The sequence below is a fragment of the Phacochoerus africanus genome, chromosome 4 (assembly GCF_016906955.1).
Source record: "Phacochoerus africanus isolate WHEZ1 chromosome 4, ROS_Pafr_v1, whole genome shotgun sequence".
Lineage (NCBI taxonomy): Eukaryota > Metazoa > Chordata > Mammalia > Artiodactyla > Suidae > Phacochoerus > Phacochoerus africanus.
The window spans coordinates 7,430,960-7,451,685 of record NC_062547.1 but is presented as its reverse complement, the minus strand read 5'-3'; the positions used below and the strand labels follow the sequence as shown (position 1 = coordinate 7,451,685).

General features: G+C 56.7%; 1 protein-coding gene across 1 annotated transcript in view; it reads right to left on the bottom strand.

Annotated features, from left to right (window-relative positions):
* NRXN2 (neurexin 2) overlaps positions 1 to 19,803 on the bottom strand; it is a 110,762-nt gene extending 90,959 nt beyond the window's left edge. Inside the window, exons 1-2 of the mRNA XM_047775380.1 lie at positions 19,568 to 19,803; positions 8,504 to 9,471 (exon numbers count right to left, since the gene is read on the bottom strand). Of these exons, the coding sequence (XP_047631336.1) occupies positions 8,504 to 9,227 (724 nt within the window). The 5' untranslated portion in view covers positions 9,228 to 9,471; positions 19,568 to 19,803. The remainder of the gene's footprint in view (positions 1 to 8,503; positions 9,472 to 19,567) is intronic.
* Positions 19,804 to 20,726: the final 923 nt, after the last annotated feature.

Below are 20,726 nucleotides of genomic sequence, written 5' to 3'. Positions count from 1 at the left end.
CCCTGGCATCACTCAGTGGGTTAAGGATCCAGCGTTGCCATGAGCTGTGGTATATGTCACAGACGTGGCTTGGATCCCAGTTGCAGTGGCTGTGGCGTAGGCAGCAGCTGTAGCTCCGATTCAACCCCTAGCCTGGGAACTTCGATATGCCCTGGATGCAACCCTTAAAAAAAAAAAGACAAAAAAAATAAAAAGAGGAGTTCTCGTCGTGGCTCAGTGGTTAACGAATCCCACTAGGAACCATGAAGTTGCAGGTTTGATCCCTGGCTTTGCTCAGTGCGTTAAGGATCCGGCGTTGCTATAAGCTGTGGTGTAGGTCACAGACACGGCTCGGATCCCGTGTTGCTGTGGCTCTGGCCTAGGCCGGCGGCTACATCTCCGATTCGACCCCTAGCCTGGGAACTTCCATATGCCGCAGCAGTGGCCCAAGAAATGGCAGAAAGACAAAAAATAAAAAATAATAAAAATAAAAGTGGGCTACATTCTTGGCCTGCAAGTCAAGACTTCGAGAAGCTGGCTTTCATCTGCAGTTCTGATTTCACTTCCCACCAGGCACACGCACACCGAACCATCTTGGTCAAATACACTCAACTCACATCCCTCGACTCCTCACTCAGGCCGATCTCCTAGAGGGAAGGCCCTGGCCTTTCCTTGCCACCTCCGCAAATCTCACTCAGTCATCCTTCGAGATCTGGCCAAGTCCCACCTCCTCCTTGAAGCCTTCTCTGACCACGAGGGCTCATCATCACAGTCGCATTTATCGATCACTTACAATAGTACCTGGCATATTGGAAAGGGTTTCCATGTATTAACCCACTCAATCCTATCAACAAGAGTTCTCATTGTGGCTCAGGGCGTTAAGAACCTGATGTAGTCTCTGTGAGGATTCAGGTTCCATCCCCGGCCTCCCTCAGTGGGTTCAGGATCCAGAGTTGCCACGAGCTGCAGTGTAGGTCACAGATGCAGCTTGGATCCAGCGTTGCGGTGGCTGTGGTGTAGGCCGGCAGCTGCAGCTCCAATTTGACCCCTAGCCTGGGAACCTCCATATGCTGCAGGTGTGGCCATAAAAAGAAAAAAAAATGCTAATGACAGCACAGGACCTCCATTTTACAGAGTAGGACACTGAAGAACAACTCGATTCAGCGAACGGTCCAAGCTCACACAGGTAGTGAGAAGCAAAATGGGGATTCAACCCGAAAGCCCACACTCTCGACTGTCCTGCGTTGGAGTCTCCCCTGGGAGCTTCTACCTCGTCTCTGGGCTCTTAAAGCAGTCGCTCCCCACCCCACACAGCTCTCTTGAGCTGTCCATCCCATTCTGCCTGGAGCTGTTTCCAACAGCAGAAACTCTCAGGACCCCAGACATTAGATGTTAGAGCTGACAGTGATTCCACGCGTGTGGCCTCATTTACTCAATTTTCATACACGCGGGTCTTGACTGGCTCCCCAGAGGGCATAAACGCTACCGTCTTGGCTACTATGACCTCAGGATTCCGGCAGATTCATTATAAAGGACAGTGATGAAGACCAGAACCAAGAAAAGGTTCTGAGCAGCCCAAACCGACATCCTAAAAACTATGCATTAACACCTGTTATCTTCTCACAGGACAGCCTCTCAGATCCCAGCCAGAATCCACTCCCTGTTAGGGACACACAATTCCAACATGCTGGGAATGCTGATTTCCAAGTTCACCAACAGAAACAGGGGCAAGGATAGGCACAGCTACCTGACAACTCCTTCTAAGGGTGGAGATGGCAAATCCAGAAAAAGCTAACACAAGAACGCCAAAGGACAGCAGTCAGGCATCGCTTCAGGCAGGGGCAAACCCCAATGAGGGAACCAGTGTGTGACAGTCTGGTGCCACACCAGAGAGGAATCAGGCCAGCCTGAGTCATCCAGAAAAGGTTAAATCACACTCCAAACATGCTTAGGGAGGCAGAGAGGTGTGCCACATATTTTAGAAAGATTTCCATCTGAAATGTGGTAAATGGTGGTGAGTTGTGTATCCTAATGGGAGACTGCCCCACTTTCCAGGGTTGAGTTCCCTCTGGAAGGCTGAGATTTTCCTGCTCGATTTCCACTGGCCTCTCTCTGTGCCCGGACAGCTGGCCGGCAAACACAGGAAAACCCCATCACACTCTGGCTGAAAGGTGAAGCCTGATGCAAGGAATCTGGGGTGATTACTGGTTCCTGATGAACCAGGGTCCCTAACTACCTGCACTAAACCAAAGGCAGGCCCCCCACAAACACAGCTGACTGACCGCCTCTCCTTTTTGGCAACAGCATGGAGAAGGTGGGGAGCGACAGGCCTGCAGTCAGCTCAGGTTCAGATCCCAGCTCTTACATCTCACAGGGTGGCCATTGCCTTCAAGGCACCAAGCAAACGCACACTAGCTGTCAGGCCCTGCTCCCTCCCCCCGGACGTGTGATTCTAGGCTCTTTGTGTTCTAACTGCTCCTTTGCTGGGTCTGCGGCCCCTCCTTTCCCTCCTCCTCCCCAATGAGCCCCCTGAAGCCTCTTTGACCTTCTCCTTGGCCACTGCATCTGATCCCAAACTTCAAATACTCTCTCTCTACACACTGCAGCCCCTCCTTCAACTCAAAGCTCTGGGCTCACATTTCCAGCTGCCTGGACCCCTCTGTCTGGGATCAGAAGAAGGGGGCTCCATCTGCGACCCAAACCTACTCCCCTGCCAACCTCCCCCTCCCCTTTCAACCACTCTCACCATCCTTCCAAACAAGCCTCACCGTCTCTGCCCCTCCATGTGGAAAAGGCAGTCCTATGGCTTCGGTCTCAGCAGTGGCTGTCAACCACTGTTGCCACAGCTGTCACCACCCTTCCTCACGACTTCCCACGATAGCCAAGGTTCAGGGCCTCGACAGCACTTTCCAGAACATCTCCCAGCAGATTCCCCCACCGTGTAATTCTGCCCTCCATATTCCATTCCATTCCTCACTCCCAGCTTCCAAAATCCAGCTCTTATTAGTCACGGGCCTGCTCGAAATTCTTCTGTGGCTGCATTTACCAGCACCCTCTACGAAACATCCAACAAATGTTAGTTGGACGATGTAAGTTGAAATGCCAAGACCTGGCCTCAACCTGCTTCTCCTGCTTTAGGTTCCAGGTGTCCCCATACCCCTTGGTGCCCTTCTCCGTACATGACATAATTTCCCCCTCCTACACCTTTGTTCTTACTAGTTCCTTTGCTTGGCATGACCTCCCCAAACCAAGCTTACTAATTGATGTTCATGGCCAGTCTTAAATAGTACACGTTTTATTACCAATCTCCCAAACTGTAAACTCTCCCCTTCTTCAAAACTCCGAGGGCCCCCTGCTTGTAATAGTAACTGCCAGGTACACCACTCGTTATGTACCAGTCATGCATTAAACTCCCACAACAAACATGTCAGATAAGCATGCTTATCCCTATATGACAGGTAAGGAAAAATGAGCCTGAAGGCTAAGTTCTCACTTGACTCACAGGCCTAGTGAGTAGAGAAGTCAGATTTAAACCCAGATCTGAGCCCCAGGAGTCTGTGCTTTAATCACAAGGCTACACTGTCTCACAGTATCACTTTGCATCTGGCTGCAAATACCATGCTGTTCTTTTGCTATTGTTTACTGAGCACGTTCTCTGTGCTGGGTACTATTCAAAGCCCTTTATGTGAATTAGCTAATTTAATTCCCATAACAACTCTGTAAGGTAGATACTATCATCCCCACTTTACAGATAAGGAAAACAGCAGAGAGAGCTTAAGTCCAAGGTCACTGCCCAGATAGTCTGAGTATAGAATCTGTGTTGCTTTTTTTTTTTGCTTTTTATGGCTGCACGTGTGGCATATGGAAGTTCCCAGGCTAGGGGTCTAATAAGAGCTACGGCTGCCAGCCTACACCACAGCTACAGCAACGTGAGATCCAAGCCATGTCTGCGACCTACACCACAGCTCACGGCAAGGGCAGATCCTTAACCTGCTAAGCGAGGTGAGGGATCAAACCCGTATCCTCATGGATCATAGTCGGGTTCGTTACCACTTAGCCACAAAGGGAAGTCCCCAAAATCTGTGCTCTTACCACACACTGGATGGCCTCTTCATCTGCTTCCCCAATTAAGCACTCAACTTCCACAGCAGCACTTTATTCACTTCTGAGTTGCCTTCAGCCCCCCACGAAAGGCCTATCACAAAGGAGGCCTTGACCACAACCGGTTGAATTCAACTCCTAACAGACTTACAAAACACTCACTAGACCCACGCACCCCCTGCCAGCATGTGCGTTACCACTGGTTTCATTTCTCTCCCAAGCAAGGTACGCACCTGACACGCCACTGCATACATCTGCACCCCCACTCAACTCAAGGTATCCCCCACACACCTGCACACCCCTCTTCCTTGATGAATTTTCAGCCCTTTTTCCCCACGCATGAGTGACACAAGGAGGAGTTCATGTGTAACGCAATGCAAAGTCCCAGACTACTTGATTGCGATTGCAGCCTTGGCAGACAATCAGCAGTGGTACACACACACTCAATGACTCAAACTGAGCTCTGTCTTCAACCACCTGTGGCCAGACCCTCCCCAACTCCCAGAGGAAAGAAGTAGATTTCCCAGCATGGGAAAATCAGTCAATGGGTGAGCCCAGACCCAGAAAGAGGAGGGGTTCGAAACGATCCCCAAATCCAGATGCACACCAAATACCGGAAGGCAGATCCACATGTGTTGCATACCAAGCGAAAACTATTTTTCCAAATAACCACAATGGCAAATATTACATCAAAGCCATCTAAAACTTTCCCTGGTGGCCTAGCAGTTAAGGATTCGGTGTTGTCCCTGCTGGGCTTGATTTGATCCCTGGCCCAGGAATGTCTGCATGCCCCAAGCATGGCCAAAAATAAATAAAGGCGAAGAGCCTGCATTTCATCGAAAAATTAAAAAATTAGTGGAGTTCCTGTCGTAGCTCAGTGGAAACAAATCTGACTAGTATCGAAAAGGAAACAAGTTCGATCTCTGGCCTCACTCAGTGGGTTAAGGATCCGGCGTTGCCGTGAACTATGGATCTGGGGCTGCTGTGGCTGTGGTGTAGGCGGGTGGCTACAGCTCCAATTTGACCCCTATGCTGGGAACCTCCATGTGCTGGAGGTGCAGTTCTAAAAAGCACCCCCCAAAAATTTTTAAATTAAAAATAAAACTTTTCTTTAACTCACAGAAAGGAAAGCTTTTTTTTTTTTTTTTTGGTCTGCACCTGTGTCATACAGAAGTTCTTGGGCCAGGAAACAAACCCGCACCACAGCAGTAACCAGAGCCACAGCAGAGAAAACACCAGATCCTTAATCCCCTGAGCCACCAGGGAACTCCTAGTAGCCTTGTGTCATCTATTTTTACAATAAATCGATATAAAAATAACTACTACTATTTGGAAGGGGTACTGTGATTTAATGACTTTTTTAAATGTCCTCCCTCTCAGGAAAAGCAGATAATAATGGAGCAAATGTAATTTCCAGGGAGGCTTGAGGGATCTGGCCCTGATCAGGAGCCAGACCTGGTCCCCTTAAAGGCATCCTACCCTAACCCTAATACTCAAGGGTGGGAGCTCATTCCTTTCCTCCTTGGCTGGGTGAGAAGATACTCAAAGAAGTGTAATGAGCACTTTGTGATATCCTGTGCTCATCCAGGAAATAAAGAACAAATATAAGGGGAGAGAATGAGGTTATGGGTGGGAGGCGAATCAGTAGAGCTGTCATTGTGCCTGTCATCTCCACGTGTAATCAGTGTTTATCAGTGTTGCCAACCCTCACGCCTACCCACAATGTGTATCTGAAAATAAACACATATATATTTTCATATATACATACAGCCTTACCTCAAGCCTTCAGTCTATCAAAGCCTTGTTAATATCTCTTCATTCATCCCATAGATCTTTAGCAAACACCTACTAAGTGTCAGATACTACATTAGGTACAGGGAATTCAGAGATGTATATCCCTACTGTTTTATCACAAAGCACAACTCTCTCAATAAACCCTTCCTCTCTCTCTCTCTCTCTCTCACACACACACACACACACACACACAATGGTTCAGATATGCAGCTGCCTCTCACAGCTCCAACACAGCTGAAACAAACATTCATATGCCACACATTCAGCACATAAACATATGACACAGCCACCCCTGTCACACACAGGTACTCAAACACATCTCTGACACAGAGCCACACAACCTGCACTCAAAAGCACACATTCTTGTTTGGCTCACTAGGAGCCTCCGGCCAATGAATCCTTTCAGAGAATGGATACAAGGTTTCTGGTGGATCAGGGGACCTCTGGCTGCATTTTTTCACACACCCTGGCCCAACTCTGCAACAGTGAGACCAAGGACCCGTTACTGCAGCTTCTATGTAGCTCAAATTTCCCTTCCATCCAGCTAGATGGATGGTACATCCTCTCTTCTTAGAAAGGTTTGGTTGGAGGGGAGGGGTCATAGGGACCAGAGAATCAAGTTAAAAGTCATCAAAGAGGCCTCAAAAAGTCCAGGTGTCTTACTGAGGTCTCACGTGAAAACACACGCACATGGATACCACACATGAGCCCACGCCCTCACACTGTGTACTACTCACTCTGCTAGGCACTGGACTTCTATTTGCAAACACTACGTTTCAAACAGACCACTGGCACATAATATACACACTGCCAGACTCATGCACCTCTGCATGCAAGCAAACACACACAGACACACAATTTCACAGTTTAGGGAGCACCTGCACTCCTTGGAGAAAAGGCGAGAAGGTGTCAGATTAACTTAATACACACAGTTCCTGAAAATACATCCCACAACCTTGTACAAATAACACCCCCCCCCCAGCAGTCCCCAAACCTGCCTTCTGTATTCCTCTACACAACTGCAGATACATAATCAAAATACTGGGCAAACGGCAGACTCTTCCCAAGCCCAGGGCCACACCTGCAGACGTGGCTCCTCCCACGATTGTCCACAGGATCCCAGCCGGGAAGACACCATCCCCAAAGCGGTCCCAGGGCCCCGGCTAGTCTGAGGGCACACACCACACGTGCACACACTCCCCAAAGACCCTACCTCTTGGAGCGTAGACACCCCCACAACTGTTAAGTGGCCCACAGCTTCCAGGGGTACTGGGGGAGAGGAAAACTCGTCTGTCTGCACACCTGACAATGGCCGCCAGCCGAGGACCGGACCGGGGAGGAAGGAGAGGAACACGCCCCGCCCCCAAACGGATGGGGACCCTCTCCCCGACTCCGCAGCCAGACCCAAGTACAACAGGTACCTCGCCACCCTCCTTCCCTCCATCTCACTAACCCCACGCCCCACCCCAGGCCTGGTGCCCCCCTCGACCTTGTCCCCTCACTTCGCCCATCGCTGCCAGGGAGCTGGCGGAACCTCTCCCTCCCTTGGCCTCCCTTTCAGGTCCCAATTCCATATTCAATTCTATATTCCAACGTCCTCACCGCCCCTCTCCAGCCTCCTAGTCTCCCTTCCAAATCCCACGCTCGCAAGGGTGCCCGTGTTTAAACAGAAGCTTCCACTTCCAGCCTCTCACCCGGGAGAGACGACCAGCCATCTTTTTTGCTCCCCACCAAACCCCAGCAACTCTAGTCACGAGCCTGAGAGGCCTCGGCCACCCTCTCCCTCGGGCTTCCTTCAGTCACGAAACACTCGATTCCCGCCTCCTGGCGCGCGCAGTCATAGCCGCGCCATCCGCACTCGCCCGCACCTGCCCCAGCACGCGCCGTCCCGCCCTTCTCCCCAAACCCACCGCCCTCACGCCGGGGCCGGGGCCGGGGGTCTAGGTCCTGGCTTCTCGGGCAGTGCTTCCCGCCCACCCGCGGCTCCTCCCAGACTGCGGCCCCGCCCGCCCAGGCCCCGCCCACTCCGGCCCCACCCACGACCCTCGCAGGCCCCGCCCCCCGTGCTCACGCTCGCGTCTCTACGCACAGCTGAGCTGTACAAGCCCCACGCGGTCTTCAGGGCCCTCGCAAGCCCGCGACCTTACGCCGCCAACGTCCCCCCTTACAAGGCCCCACCCATCGCCTCTCGATGGCCCCGCCCACAGAGAGCACATCCACCGGCCCTCACCTGCGTTGGTCACCCACCCGACCCACACGCCCTCAAGCGCTGGACCTTCCTCATCTCGCCAGCAGGACCCGACTACACAAGTCCCCACAGGATCCCCACTGGGGGACGAGGGAGGTGCACTGGCTGGCCTCCCAAGGCCGCGCCCACGCTAGCCACGCCCACGCCAACCTGCAGCACCCCTCGGCTCCTGCTGTTCAGTGGCTGACCGTGCAAGCCTTCTCTTTGCGACCGGCATCTTCACACGCCCCTCACAACCCTCGCGTGCTGGTACACACTCTCACTCGCCCTCGTGCCGGAACCCGCGAGCCGCAGGAGCCCCCACAGACCTAGAGCCCGGGAAAACTCTCCCGCCCCTCATTCCCGCTCCCAGGCGTCCTGCGGCCGCTCCCCCTGACTCACCTTCGCTGCAGAACTTGCCGCCGAAGCCCGTGTGGCTGCAGTCGCAGCCCACCTCGCCGGGGGCCAGCACGGTGCAGAGGCCACCGTTGGCACAGGGGTTGCGCGCGGGGGCGCACAGCGGGTCGGCAGCGGCGCCGCGCAAGCCCTGGCTGCCCAGCAGCGCGGGGGGTCGCTCGCCCAGCTTCAGGTTGGCCAGAAGGCCGCGGAAGGGCGGCTCGTACTTGACTGTGCTGAGCGTGAGCGCCGAGAGTCGCACGTCGGGTGGGATGCCTCCCACGAACAGGTCGCTAGCCACCTGCATCTCCCGCCGCTTGGAGCGCACCTCGGCGGCACGGGCCTCTCCGTCCACCGCCAGGGCCGTGCGGCGTGCGTCGCGGGTCAACAGCACCATGTGCCAGCGGTCGTCGGCCACTGGAGTGTCCAGTTGCAGCGTGGCGGGCTCGGCGCACGAGAGCGTGAAGCGCAGCCGCAGGCGCCCGTCCACCAGCAGTAGCTCCAGGAAGTCGCAGTCGCCGCCGTCGTCCAGGTAGAGCAGCAGCGCGCGCGTGGCGTTGGTGCGCAGACTGAAGCTGAGCTCGCCGCTGCTCGCAGCGCCGGCCCAGCGCGCGTAGCGAGCCCACTGCCCCGGACCGCCTCCGAACTCCAGGCCGCCCGCGCCCGCCGCCAGCGTCAGCAACAGCAGCAGCGGCAGCGACGGCGGCCGCCACGGGCTCCCGGGCGCCATGCCTCTGGCGGCCCCGGCCCCGCCCGGCCCCCGGCCCCGCTCAGGCTTCAGAGCCGCGGGTGCATGGGGCGGGGAGGGGGCCGGGCGCCCCCCGCGCCGAGCGGGGCTCCCTCGCCGGCTCACAGTGCCATGGGCTTGGCCGCCAGGCAAGGCGCGCAGAGGCCCGGGTGCCGGCTTCCCCGGGGCTGCGGCGGAGGCGCCCCTCCCCCGGTGCGGGCTCCGACGGAAGATGGGGGAGGGAGGCCTGCGGGGAAACGGAGAGGAAAAGGTTAATGAGAGACTCCGAGGAGGGAAGGCGTTGGTGTCCGGCTCCCCCGGCCCCCCACCCCCGGCGCCCCGCACACCAGCAAGGGCTCAGTTGTTTCTCTTTAGGACTAGAGGATCCTGGCCAACCTCAGAGGGTCTCAAAGAGACACACCACGACCTGGGTACTCGGGGCTCAACACTTGGCCGGTAGGAGATGACACTTACTAGGGCCATAATTGATTAGAGATGTGAACAGGTAGGGAGATAACACCTCAAGTCCAGTAGGTACCCACACGCCCTCACCCTTGCCTTCCATCAGTACCAGGGCCAGCTCCTGTAGGTGAGGCCTAGAGATTCCATCACCGCAGCCCTGTCCCCTCTGAGCCACCCCACCTTTGTGTATGGCTCCCACCACCAGCCAGGGCTCTCTCATCAGTTCCTGACGCTGGATAATGAAGTTGCTACATAATTCATTGGGATTAATTAAATGCCAATTTGTCAGTGTATCACTGGATAACCTGACCGGGAAGGGGGCAAGGGAAAAAAGCCAGTTAGGACCCAGGCATCCAGGTCCCAAGCTCTCTCTGTCCATGCAAAGACACAGGCATCTGACTCCGTGTCGCCAATTCCCCCCAAACCAAACATTCACCCCATCCCTGGACTTCAACCCCTGACTCACCAGCCCACATCGTTCCTGAACCTAAATGTCTGTTACCTTCAACCGCCAGCTCCCGGGTCTTCAGCCTGGGACCTGGGTCCATACCTGGGTTCTCGTCACCCCTCATTTCCACCCTCCTCCCCATCCAGGGCTGGGGGAGCCACCAGGAGGCAGGCAGGCTCATTTGCATAAAATTGCCTTTCTGAAATGATTACCCTTGTAACGGGCTGTCAGAGAGCAATTTATACCCCACGCCAGGGAGGGGAATTTGCATCTCGTTAAACTCCAAGTCGTAATTATTTATATCCAACAACCCTTCTGAATATTGCATTGATTTTATTTTGGGGAGGGAGGAAGGGAAAGAGGTGGGGAGAACCCTGAGAGAGGAGCAGGGAAGGACCAGAGTTTAGGAAAAGATGGGAAAGGGGAGGGGAAGAGGAAGAAAAGAAATCTCACATGAAAAGTGACAGAGACAGACGAGTAATAGAGGAGAAAGGTGGCCTGATGGGGAGAAAAGGAAAGAGAAGATAGAGAAAATTAAGTTCCCAATTCAAACAGCATTTGTCAAGGCCCTGGATGCTGAGCATTTTTACTAATGTCATTTTACTTAATCACTCTGAGATGTCCTATTATTCCCACTCACGACAGGGGAAGCCCACATAGGGAAGTCTAGGGACTTGGCCAAGGTCACATAGCCCTGTCAATGGGGAACTGGGACTTTGATCCACGTATGTCTGACTCCAGCATCTCCACGAAGGAAACAGAGGGCAGGGCAGCCACAGGTGCGGCTCAGAGAAGTGTGACCCACAAGAAGAGAAGAGGGGTGACTTGGGGAGAGAGAAGCTTGGATGTCTGTGGTTCCCCCCTACATGGCAGGAAGTTAGGGGGTGAAAGGAAAGAGAGAAAGCTGGGGCTCCCCTAAGAAGCCAGAGTGAGGGGTGAGCAGAGAGTCTTGGGAGGGCAGGGATGGTTGGAGAGATAAAGATGGGGCAGAGAAGCCCTTAGGAGGCTGGCCGTAGAGTCTGGGGAGCCATCTCCAAGAGAGCCTCAAAATCGAGCTCTCAGGCCCTTCCATCCAATTTCTTCTGACTGCTGTCCCCCGCCCCCACCCAGTCCTGTAGACTCCAAGAGGCACCGGTCAGAGGGCTGCTCCATCCCAGGCAGGGAGGGAGGCCATCCAGGCAGGCAGCCCCCTCTCCCTCCCAGCTCTGTCGCGGTTTATATATAGCTTTGCCACTGCCTCTCCTCATTGGGTAATAGAGATAATTAACATGCACGGGCTAATTAGCCAATCAAATTAAATGCAGCACCTGCTTCCAGCCTGATTGACGCCCTTACCCCCACACGCATTCACCCTCGCCCCAGCCCAGGGCAAGGGAGAGGGACCCTCAGGCTTGGGGGAGGGAAAGACCAAACGCCCCCTCTTGTTCAGAAGGGGCAGCCAGAGACAGCCAGGAGAGACACAGCCCCAGTGGCCGGAGAGTGACATCCTCCCGCCCTCCCCCAGCCCCCAGGGTCTCCGTCTCCAGCTGGCCTTGCCTCTCTCTCCCGGCCCCCTCCCCGACCCCGGACACTATTTTGGGGAGGGAATTAATTAGCTATCGATTTCTGCTGGCAGAGGGAAGAGGATTCCGTGCTGCTGTCCACTCTCCCCTCAGCTCAGGAAAGGGGGGGATGAGCTCCCCTGCCCGCCCCCCGGCCCAGTCCCATGGTCGTACCTATGTCCACCACCCTCTTGAGAGGGGATCTTGCTTGCAAAGCCTAGGGGGAGAGTCTCCCTCACTCAGGAAGCTGGCAGAGGACAGAGAGTGAAGGAGGAGGAGGAGGAGGCCTCCAGAGGCTCCAGACACCTGGGCCCTAAGAGCCGGAAGGAGTGTCCCCTGGCTGGGGGTGGGAGTAGCCGTGGCAGAGTGGATAAGAGCCCTGGAGGGGATGGCTTGGCTAGTCTCTGGGTGCCCAGAGGTTGGGGAGAGTGTGGCAACGGAGGAGCGCTAGGCACAGGCACGTGCCCCTGAGCGACACGGGGGCCAAGGCTGGGCCTGCCGTCCCTCAAGGCTCGTTACTCATTCTCCCCACAGCCCGCAGCTCTGCAGTGCTGGCCAGCCTGGCTCAGTACCATGGGCACGGGGGCTGCAGGGCCAGCCAGGACGAAGCTCCAGCCCTCCCTCTGTCCTCTCTCCAGGGACCCAGAGACCCTTGGGGACAGCCTGAGGCTTGTGAGGCAGAGAGAGCCCCAAGAGGAGCCTGAGCTAAGCGGACACCTGGGTCCTCCCCCCCACCCCCCGCACTCCACAATTCCCAGGAAAGCTGCTGCTTTTCATCGCTCTGTTCCCTTCCTTCAGCCTCCCCCATCCCAGGACCAAGTTCCTGCTGAACAGCCTCCAGCCCACCCCTCCTCCCAGGACACAGGGGGCGGGGGGGTCCTGCTAACCTAGGACAATCCCTCCATCCTTCCTCAGCTCCTGGTACCCAAATCTCTTGCCTCAGATCTCCTCCCCCTGGGCCAAGGCCATTGCCTCACATAACTACATCAAGTAAGTGGTGTCCCCTGGAGTTGGGCAAGGCAGAGTTCCCTCCCCCAGGCTCATGCGATGCAGTGGATGCCCTGCTGCACCCACAGTGTCCAGGCCCCGCCCCCCAGGCCGACTCTTCTCCAGTGGCCACTGCCAGTGCAGGGACATTTGCCAGAGCAGCCTTGGGACATCCTGCCTGCTGACTGACGTCAGTGCAGTGCACGCTGCCAGCCACTGCTGGCCCAGGGCCACTGTTCCTCTAGGGAGCTGACCTCTCCCCTGCCATCTGGGATTCTGAAACCAGCCGGCTCCCTAGCGCCTCTACCCACAGGGGGACTCTGTAATCTTGAGCCAGTGGTGATGGGCGCTAGAAGGGGTGGGGGTCGGTGTGACTCAGCTGCTCCAGGACCTCAACTCACTCTCTTCCCCCACAGCATCCTACCCACACATCCTGTCTGGGTCCTCATAAGCTGCAAGCCTCCTCTTCATCGCCCCACAGCCAGGCCAGCGCCCTTGCATCTGGGCTGCAAGCTTTAGGCTCCCCACTGTGCCACAGGGACCAGCCTGGATCACCGCCATTAGATAAGTCTTGTCTTATCTAATCTTCCAGTTCTAGGAGGTAGTATTGTCACCCTAGGCTTACAAACAGGGCACCTGAGCTTTGAATGATGGATTCATTTGCCCAAATGCAGGTAAAGGGCCAGCTGGCTCCAGCAGTCACGGCCTTTCTTCTACCCTGCAACGTCGGGAGGCCACAGGGCGGTGTCAGGCTCAGAGCTCACCCGTCTCTGACCTGAACTTCACAGGGATGCCCGCCCCCTTCAGACAACCCAGACTCCCAGTTTGCCCTGGAGATGAACAAATAGAGACCTCACAGCTCATGGAGTTTATCCCTCTCATTTTTTCTTTTCCTTTTTCTTTTTTTTTTTTTTTTTGGCTTTTTAGAGCCACGTTTGCAGCATATGGAGGTTCCCAGACTAGGGGTCAAATAGGAGCTACAGCTGCCGGCCTACGCCACAGCCACAGCAACGCGGGATCTGAGCCGCATCTGCGACCTACACCACAGCTCATGGCAACACTGGATCCTTAACCCACGGATCAAGGCCAGGGATTGAAGCTGCAAACTCATGGTTCCTAGCCGGATTCGTTTCCACTGCGCCACAACAGGAACTCCCCTCTCATTTTTTCTGAGAGGGAAACTGAGTCCCAGAGAGGAGCAGCAACTGAGCCAGGGCCATGGAGAAGAGCAAAGTCGCTGGCCTTCCATTCCAGATGCTCCCCACTGTACCCACAATTCCACTCCTGAGCCTTCTAGCCTGACCAGCCCAGACTGAGTGAACAGATGTGAATCCAGGGTGAAATTGTCTCTACCCACCCTGGCAGAGTGCCTGGTCAGGGTGGCTCTTCTCTCAGTGGCCACTCAGCCCCTTCTCTGGCCACATCTCCAACACACACAGAGACACACACACACACACACACAGAGCCATGGGAACGCCAGCCTCCCTCTGGCTCTCTCTCCTGATGCCAGCTCCCTCTCACGCCAGCTGGGAGTGTGACAGCAGGGGCCTCCCCCAGGCACCAGGGAGGAAGAGCCGGGTTTACACACATTCTGGTGGCCCCAGAAGGCAGCCCGTGGACAGGTGGGAGAAGTACGTGCTACAGGGAGGGAAATTTTGGCTCGAGCTAGAGAGAAACTTGCTGGCAACCCAAAGCATCCAACAGTGGAGTAGGCTGCCTCCGGGGGAGGGGGTGAGTTCCCCGTCTGTGGAGGTGTGTGAGCTGAGGCTGGATGACTATTGCTCAGAGAGGCTCAGAGGGGGCTCTCGAATCATAGGAGAGGGGACATCAAACTGCTTGAGCTCCAAGGGCCCTTTCAGTTGCCAAAGGTATTTGGGAAGGGTCCTCTCTCCTCCTGTGAATAGGTCTTACCTCCCCTTCCTGCTCCCTCCATCCAGCCCTCATGACCTAGAAGTGACAAGGGACGACCTCAGGCAGGTCCACATCCAGCTACACCTCAGCAGAGGGCAAGAACAAACCCAGACAGTGCAGTGCTTAGAGGCGCTGACTCAGGGGCATGGGTTCATGCCAGCACTACCCCTTTCTAGCTGTGTGGCCTTGGACAAGCTGCTTAGCTTCTCTGGGCCTCCATTTCCTTATGTGTAAAACAGAGATAATAGCGGTATTGTCAAAATTAAGAGTTAATATATGTAAAGCACTTAAAACAGTGTCAAGCAGAGGCTAAAGTGGAAAGTATGTGTTATAGTAATAATCGCTTTTTTTGGCTGCATCCACAGCATGCAAAAGTTCCCGGGCCAGGGATCAAACCTGAGCCACAGCAGTGACCCCAGCCACAGCAGTGACAATGCCAAGTTCTTACCACTAGGCCACCAGGGAACCCCAGTAATCATTTTTAAACTCCTCATCTTAGGAGTTCCAGCTGTGGCTTAGTGGTAATGAACCCAACCAGTATCCATGAGGATGTAGGTTTGATCCCTGGCCTTGCTCAGTGGGTTGAGGATCTGGCATTGCTGCAAGCTGCGGTGTAGGTCGCAGATGTGACTCAGATCCAGTATTGCTGTGGCCTGGGCATAGGTGGGCAGCTGCAGCTCTGATTAGACCCCTCGCCTGGGAACTTCCATATACCATGGCCCTAAAAAGCAAAAATAAATAAATAAATAAACTCCTCATCTTAGCATTCTACAGTTTGCAAAACACCGTGTGTCTCACGTTTCCTTTGAGTCTCAGGAGGGCCTGGTGAAAGAAATAAGCAAAGCAGGCCTCATAGCTGCCCCCTTCGCAGATGGGGAAATGGACACTCAGAGAAGAGAAGGGGCCTCTGAGTGTCAATTTCTGTGGGACAGGATTCCATGGAGGAAGAGTGGGTTGAGGTCCTGAGAGCAGCTGAGTTACCCGGATGCCACCCCCTCTAGCTCCCAACACCATGGGCTCAAGGCTGCAGTGTCCACCTGTGGGTAGGGCCCCAGGGAGTTGACTGGGTACAGAATCCCCAAGGCCACACACTTGTAAGTGGCAGAGCCGGGACTCAGATCTTGCACCCCGTCCCGGGCCTTCCTCCACCGTGCAAGGGGCTTCCTCTGACTCCGGAAGGTGGGAGAGGAACAAAAGGGTCTGGAGACTAGTGGAGGTCCTATAGTAGCACAGCTGGGAGTGGGTAGGTGTGTGTGGGGGGGTGCCCCTGAGCAGGTGTCTGTGGACGTGGAGAGAAGCATGAAGGGGGCTGGGCACAAGAGTGGCAGCTCAGCGTGTGCATGATGAGGCTGTTGCCAGGTGTGTGGGGCTGAGAAGATGGGTGGGCTGGGGACCGAGGTGCAAAAGAATGACTCGGTGGAGTGGGGGCTGGAGCACAGGTGCCTAGGAGCTTGGGGGTAGGCGGCAGAAGGGGTGCTCACCCCTAGGCCCACCCATTGCTGTGCACAGCTGATGGATGACGCCCCAGGTGGGCACATCCCAGCGACGTGGAGAGAACAGATGGTTTCCAGGGGCAGCCTTGTGAGTAAGCATGAGGTTCCTAAAGGTATCCACGACAGGTGTATATGCGCACGCGTGCGTGTGTGTGTGTGTGTATGTGTGCATGTGTGTGTGTAAGGTCATGACGATGAAAGAAATAGCTGCCATTTACTGGGAGCTTTCTACATGGTTGACAAATACATCAGACAAAGTAAAATTCACAGGGGGAGTTCCCTGGTGGCTCCGTGGATTAGGGATCTGACACTGTCACTGCTGTGGCTTTGGTGGCTGCTGTGGTGAGGGTTCCTGGCTCGGGGACCTTCCCCCTGCTATGGGCATGGCGGGGGGGGCGGGGGGAGAAAGTGAAGTGCACAGAGTGCTTAGCACAGGGCCAGACTCACAGTAGATACAGTGTACAGGAGTACCTTGCAGAGACTGCGGGTTCGATTCCAGACCGCCACAATAAAGCTAATATTGCAATAAAGCAAGTCACCCAAATTTTTGTTTCCCAGCACACTGTACTGTAGTCTCTTAAGGGGGGGAATAGCATTATGTCTAAAAAAGAAATGTACATACCTTAATTTTAAAATACTTTATTGCTAAAAAAAACCGCTAACCATCATCTGACAAAAAAAGGTTGCTACAAACCTTCGATGTGTAAAAAAAAAAAAAATACATCTGTAAAGTGCAATAAAACAACATATGCCTGTAAATACAGCTGTTACTATTATTATTGTCATTATAATCATCTCACCTAGTCCTCAGAAGAACACCATCAGTAGGTATGAGGAGCCCCTTTTTACAGAGGGTGAAACTGAGGCTCAGAGAGGGGCAGAGCTGAGCCCAGGCAGCCTCACCCTCACCGCACCCCACCGTGTTAGACGGCAGAGATGGCTTTGTAAGGATCAGCCAGGTGCCAGGCACGTGCCAAATTATGTGTTGAATGAGTCTCTGAGAGCGGGAGCCCTGCCGGTGTGGACCGTGTGGATGGGGCCAGGCGGGGGGCCACCCAGCAGAGGGAGCAGCAGGGCGGGTGGCGTGTGCTCGCACTGTCCTTCGGGGTGTCCCCATGAAGACTGGGCATGAATGGGCAGCGTGGCTCTGGCTCCAGGCCGGGCCGGGGTCCCATGGGTGAGGATTAGGGCTGGGTGAGGAAGGCACCTGAAATGGGAAGGTTATGGGGAAGGCCAGGCGTGGCTGAGCGCTGGGCCAGACCGAGAGGGATTGTGATCATGCGCACGAAGGCCTGGGACAAAGCACTTGGGACCAAGAGGAGAACGTGGTGCTTAATGATGGGGGCTGCTATCTGGGAGGAGAGGGTGTGTCCCAGGAAGGGAGGAGAACAGGTGTCCCTGTGTGACTCCGAGAGGGTGAATGGGTGGATGGGGGGCTGTGTGCTTCTGAGGGTGAGGGCCGACCCTGCAGTGTCGTAGGGGCCATGAGTGTGTCGTGTGCGGGAGAGCAGGGCGCCTGGCGGAGGTCTCTGAGGCAGGCAGCGAGGTGGCTGTCTCTCTGGGTGGGGAGTGTAGGCGGTGTGCTGCCGGGAGGTGTATTGTGTACGCAGGTGTGTGTGCCTGTGTAGGTGTGTGTCTGGGTGGGTGCCACCGAGCATATGCATCAGTGTCAGGTTGTCTGTGTCACTGACAAGGGCAGGTGGGAGGGAGAAGCCGGACCTGGATGGAGACTGAGAGCCTGGAGGGGAATGAGGGTCCCCCACGGCCCCTCCAGAACGCAGCCCCCTCCTCTCAGGACCCCCGAGTGTGGATTCAGCAGCCAGGAGAGGCCCCAGCTCCAGGAGAGAACTCCCCAGCCAGCCTGCGACTGCCGGCCTCCGCCTGGCGGTCAGTCCCGCCCACCCCTGTGGATCTGAGGACAGGCTGGGGCTGAGAACACCTCCTCTAGAAGGAATGAACACCTCCTCCCCAGCCAGACTCTTCTCCCTGGCCCCTAGAAAGATCCAGCCCAGGCTCGGATGCCAACCTCCCTGGAGACATCCCTGGAAGCAGGAGTTAGGGACCCCAGTGGTCAAAGCGCCCGCAGAGCAGAAGGCCTTACAGTTAACAGATCAGCCGACCTCCCTCCTCTGTCTTCCTCCTCTCTTTCTACTTCTCTGGCAGGAGACAGACTGCAAAGCCCTGAAGTCTCCCCTCCCCTCAAAGGAACACCCAGACCCTGGGAAGGTGGTCAAGAGGGAGCGGCAGGAGTGAACGGGAGGTCCTCGCCCATCCGACCCCACCCCCCAACACATAAAAAAACCCTGCGTCTGTGGAAGGCAGCCCCAAGGCACTCAAGAGGACCGGGGACCCAAGACCCACACCCTGAGGTTGAGTCCATCCCTCCAGGTCTGAGCAGCTTCCCCCTCCACCTCCAGGCACCAAACCCCAGCCCTGTCCCAGCCCTTGCTGGCTTAATGAGGGACGGAACGCCTTCGCCTAGGACTCAGGTGAGGGTCGAGGGTAAAGAAGACAACAGCCCCTCCAGGCCAATTTTGCCTCCAAGGGCCCCTCAAGGCGTCAAGGGCTCACACCCCAGCCCAAAGAACCCCGGGGCAGATGGTCCCCTCAGCTGGGGAGGAGGCTAGGACAGGAGGAATGGTCCCCTCCTCTTTAGGGGTGGGGGAGCAGCCCGGGGCCCTGCAGCTTCCTCTCCCTGCAGCATTCTCTGACCATAACCCTGTCGCCGCCCCCAGCGCATTCCCATCCCAGCACAGCCCCCTCCTACCGATTTCCCAGTCTCCCGCTCTCATCACCCCCAACCTTCCCCCGCAAGCTTCCGCTCCTCTCCCTCAGGCCCCCCATCTTTGCCGGCTCTCCACAGCACAGACCCATCTCTGCCTTGAACACCTTGGCACCTTCCCCTCTGCTCCCTCCCAATAACCTCCTCTCCCCTTGGCTCCCATCCCCCAGTAAAGCCGGGTCCTCCGTGCGGGGGCCCCCCCAGGATGGAGCCCTTGGCCTGGCCCCTGCTCCCTTCCACTTCTCTCCTTTCCCCTTTCCAGCCCTCTTCTCTCACGAAACCAGTTTCTCACTGGTTTCTCCCTGCAGACCCTTCAGAGCACAAGAGCTCCCCAGCCCCTCTGACCGAGCACTGCTTGCTTTCAGCGGTTGGGGCTAGCCTAGGCTGGGGACCCCCCTCTTCGGAGCCTCCCTCACAGCCCTCTGGGTGCCCCTCCTTCCCGCCCCATTCCTTCCCCTCAGCGACCCTCCCTCCCACCCCCCCGCCTCCATTCACCCAGGCTCAGGGCCAGTGACCCTTCCAGAGGGAGGCTTCGACCCCCAACCCCCCCCCCAGCTGCTTAGCCGCCTCGCTGTCATCCAGCCAGCCCTCTCAGCGCGGCAGCGCCCCCGCCCCCCCAATCCATCCTTCCTGTCTCCCCCGCCCCTCCAAACGCTCCCCTCCCCCGAACTGCTCCGGCCCCCCGCCCGTTTCCGCCGCAGCACCCCCCCACCCCGTACCTGGTTCTAGGGGCACCAGGAGCTGGAGGGTGGTGATCAGAGCCCCGGGGCCTCCCCGTCTCCGGCGGGTAGTAGAGCCAAGGCTAGCGGTGTCGGCCGGCCTCGCGCCTCTCTCGCTCCCCACGGCGTCCCCGCCCGCCTGCCGGTCCACCCGCCCAGCCGCGGTGCCGCTCGAAGGAGGATGCTCCCCGAGTCAGGGCGGCTGCTCCCGCCGCCGCATCCCTGCAACACCGACTGACGGCAGCATCAGCACCAGTGCCCGCCCCCCAGATGCGCGCATTGGACCACGCTGTGCTAATGGACGAGCGGCACAGCCAATGCGAAGGCCCAGAAGCCGCCAGTCCCGCGGCTCCACAGGCCCACCTCCCACCCTCGGGAGGGACCCAGGCGTCCAAGCCTCAGGGCATCCGAGCTCTTCCCCGCTTCTCGCGGTCCTTAGCCTTGGCGCACAGGCCTCCAACCAGGCAGACCCCCAACCCAGCCCCAATGCCTTTTCCGGAAGCCCAGGCGCCCCAGCCTCTCGCCCGCGGGTCCCGCATCCCCTGGCGGGTGGACCCATGTGGCAGAGCCCAGGGCTGAGGCGAGCCGAAGGGGAGGTTGAGGCCCCAGACTTGGGGCAACCAGGGAGCAGGACCGGTGCGGAGGCCCGGGCCGCAGCGCCCTCTGCTGGCTACGCCCAGAGGCGGCCCCGGACTGCCCGGAGCCTAGGGAACCTCGCCTGCGGCTGCTGGGGGCCTTTTCCAGGCTTTGCCTGGAGGGTCCCACGGCCTAAGGGGCCCCTCGCCGCCGCTAGAACTGAGGAGGGAGGGTCTTTGGTGGGGAAAGGACGGAGGTGGTGGGGGAGGGAAAAGCAGAGATGGAGGTAGAGTAGACCGAGAGGTGTGAGGTTTCCCACCCCTACCTCATGGGAATCCCCGAGTTTGAAGCCTGATTCCCAGTCCTGCCTGGAAGTCTGGCCTGAGACAGAAATAGGTTTGGGGGGCAGGGCACCGGCGCACACTACCGGGACCTCTGTAGGGACGCTGGCGGCATCTCCCTTCTCTGCTCTCCCCTCAATCAGGAAATTCAGAGTGAATGTGGCGCCGGGGTGAAGGTTTTCCCTATGAGAGCGTCTGCATCACTGCGCGAGGGTGTGAGTGTGGACGGAAGTGGACCCCTT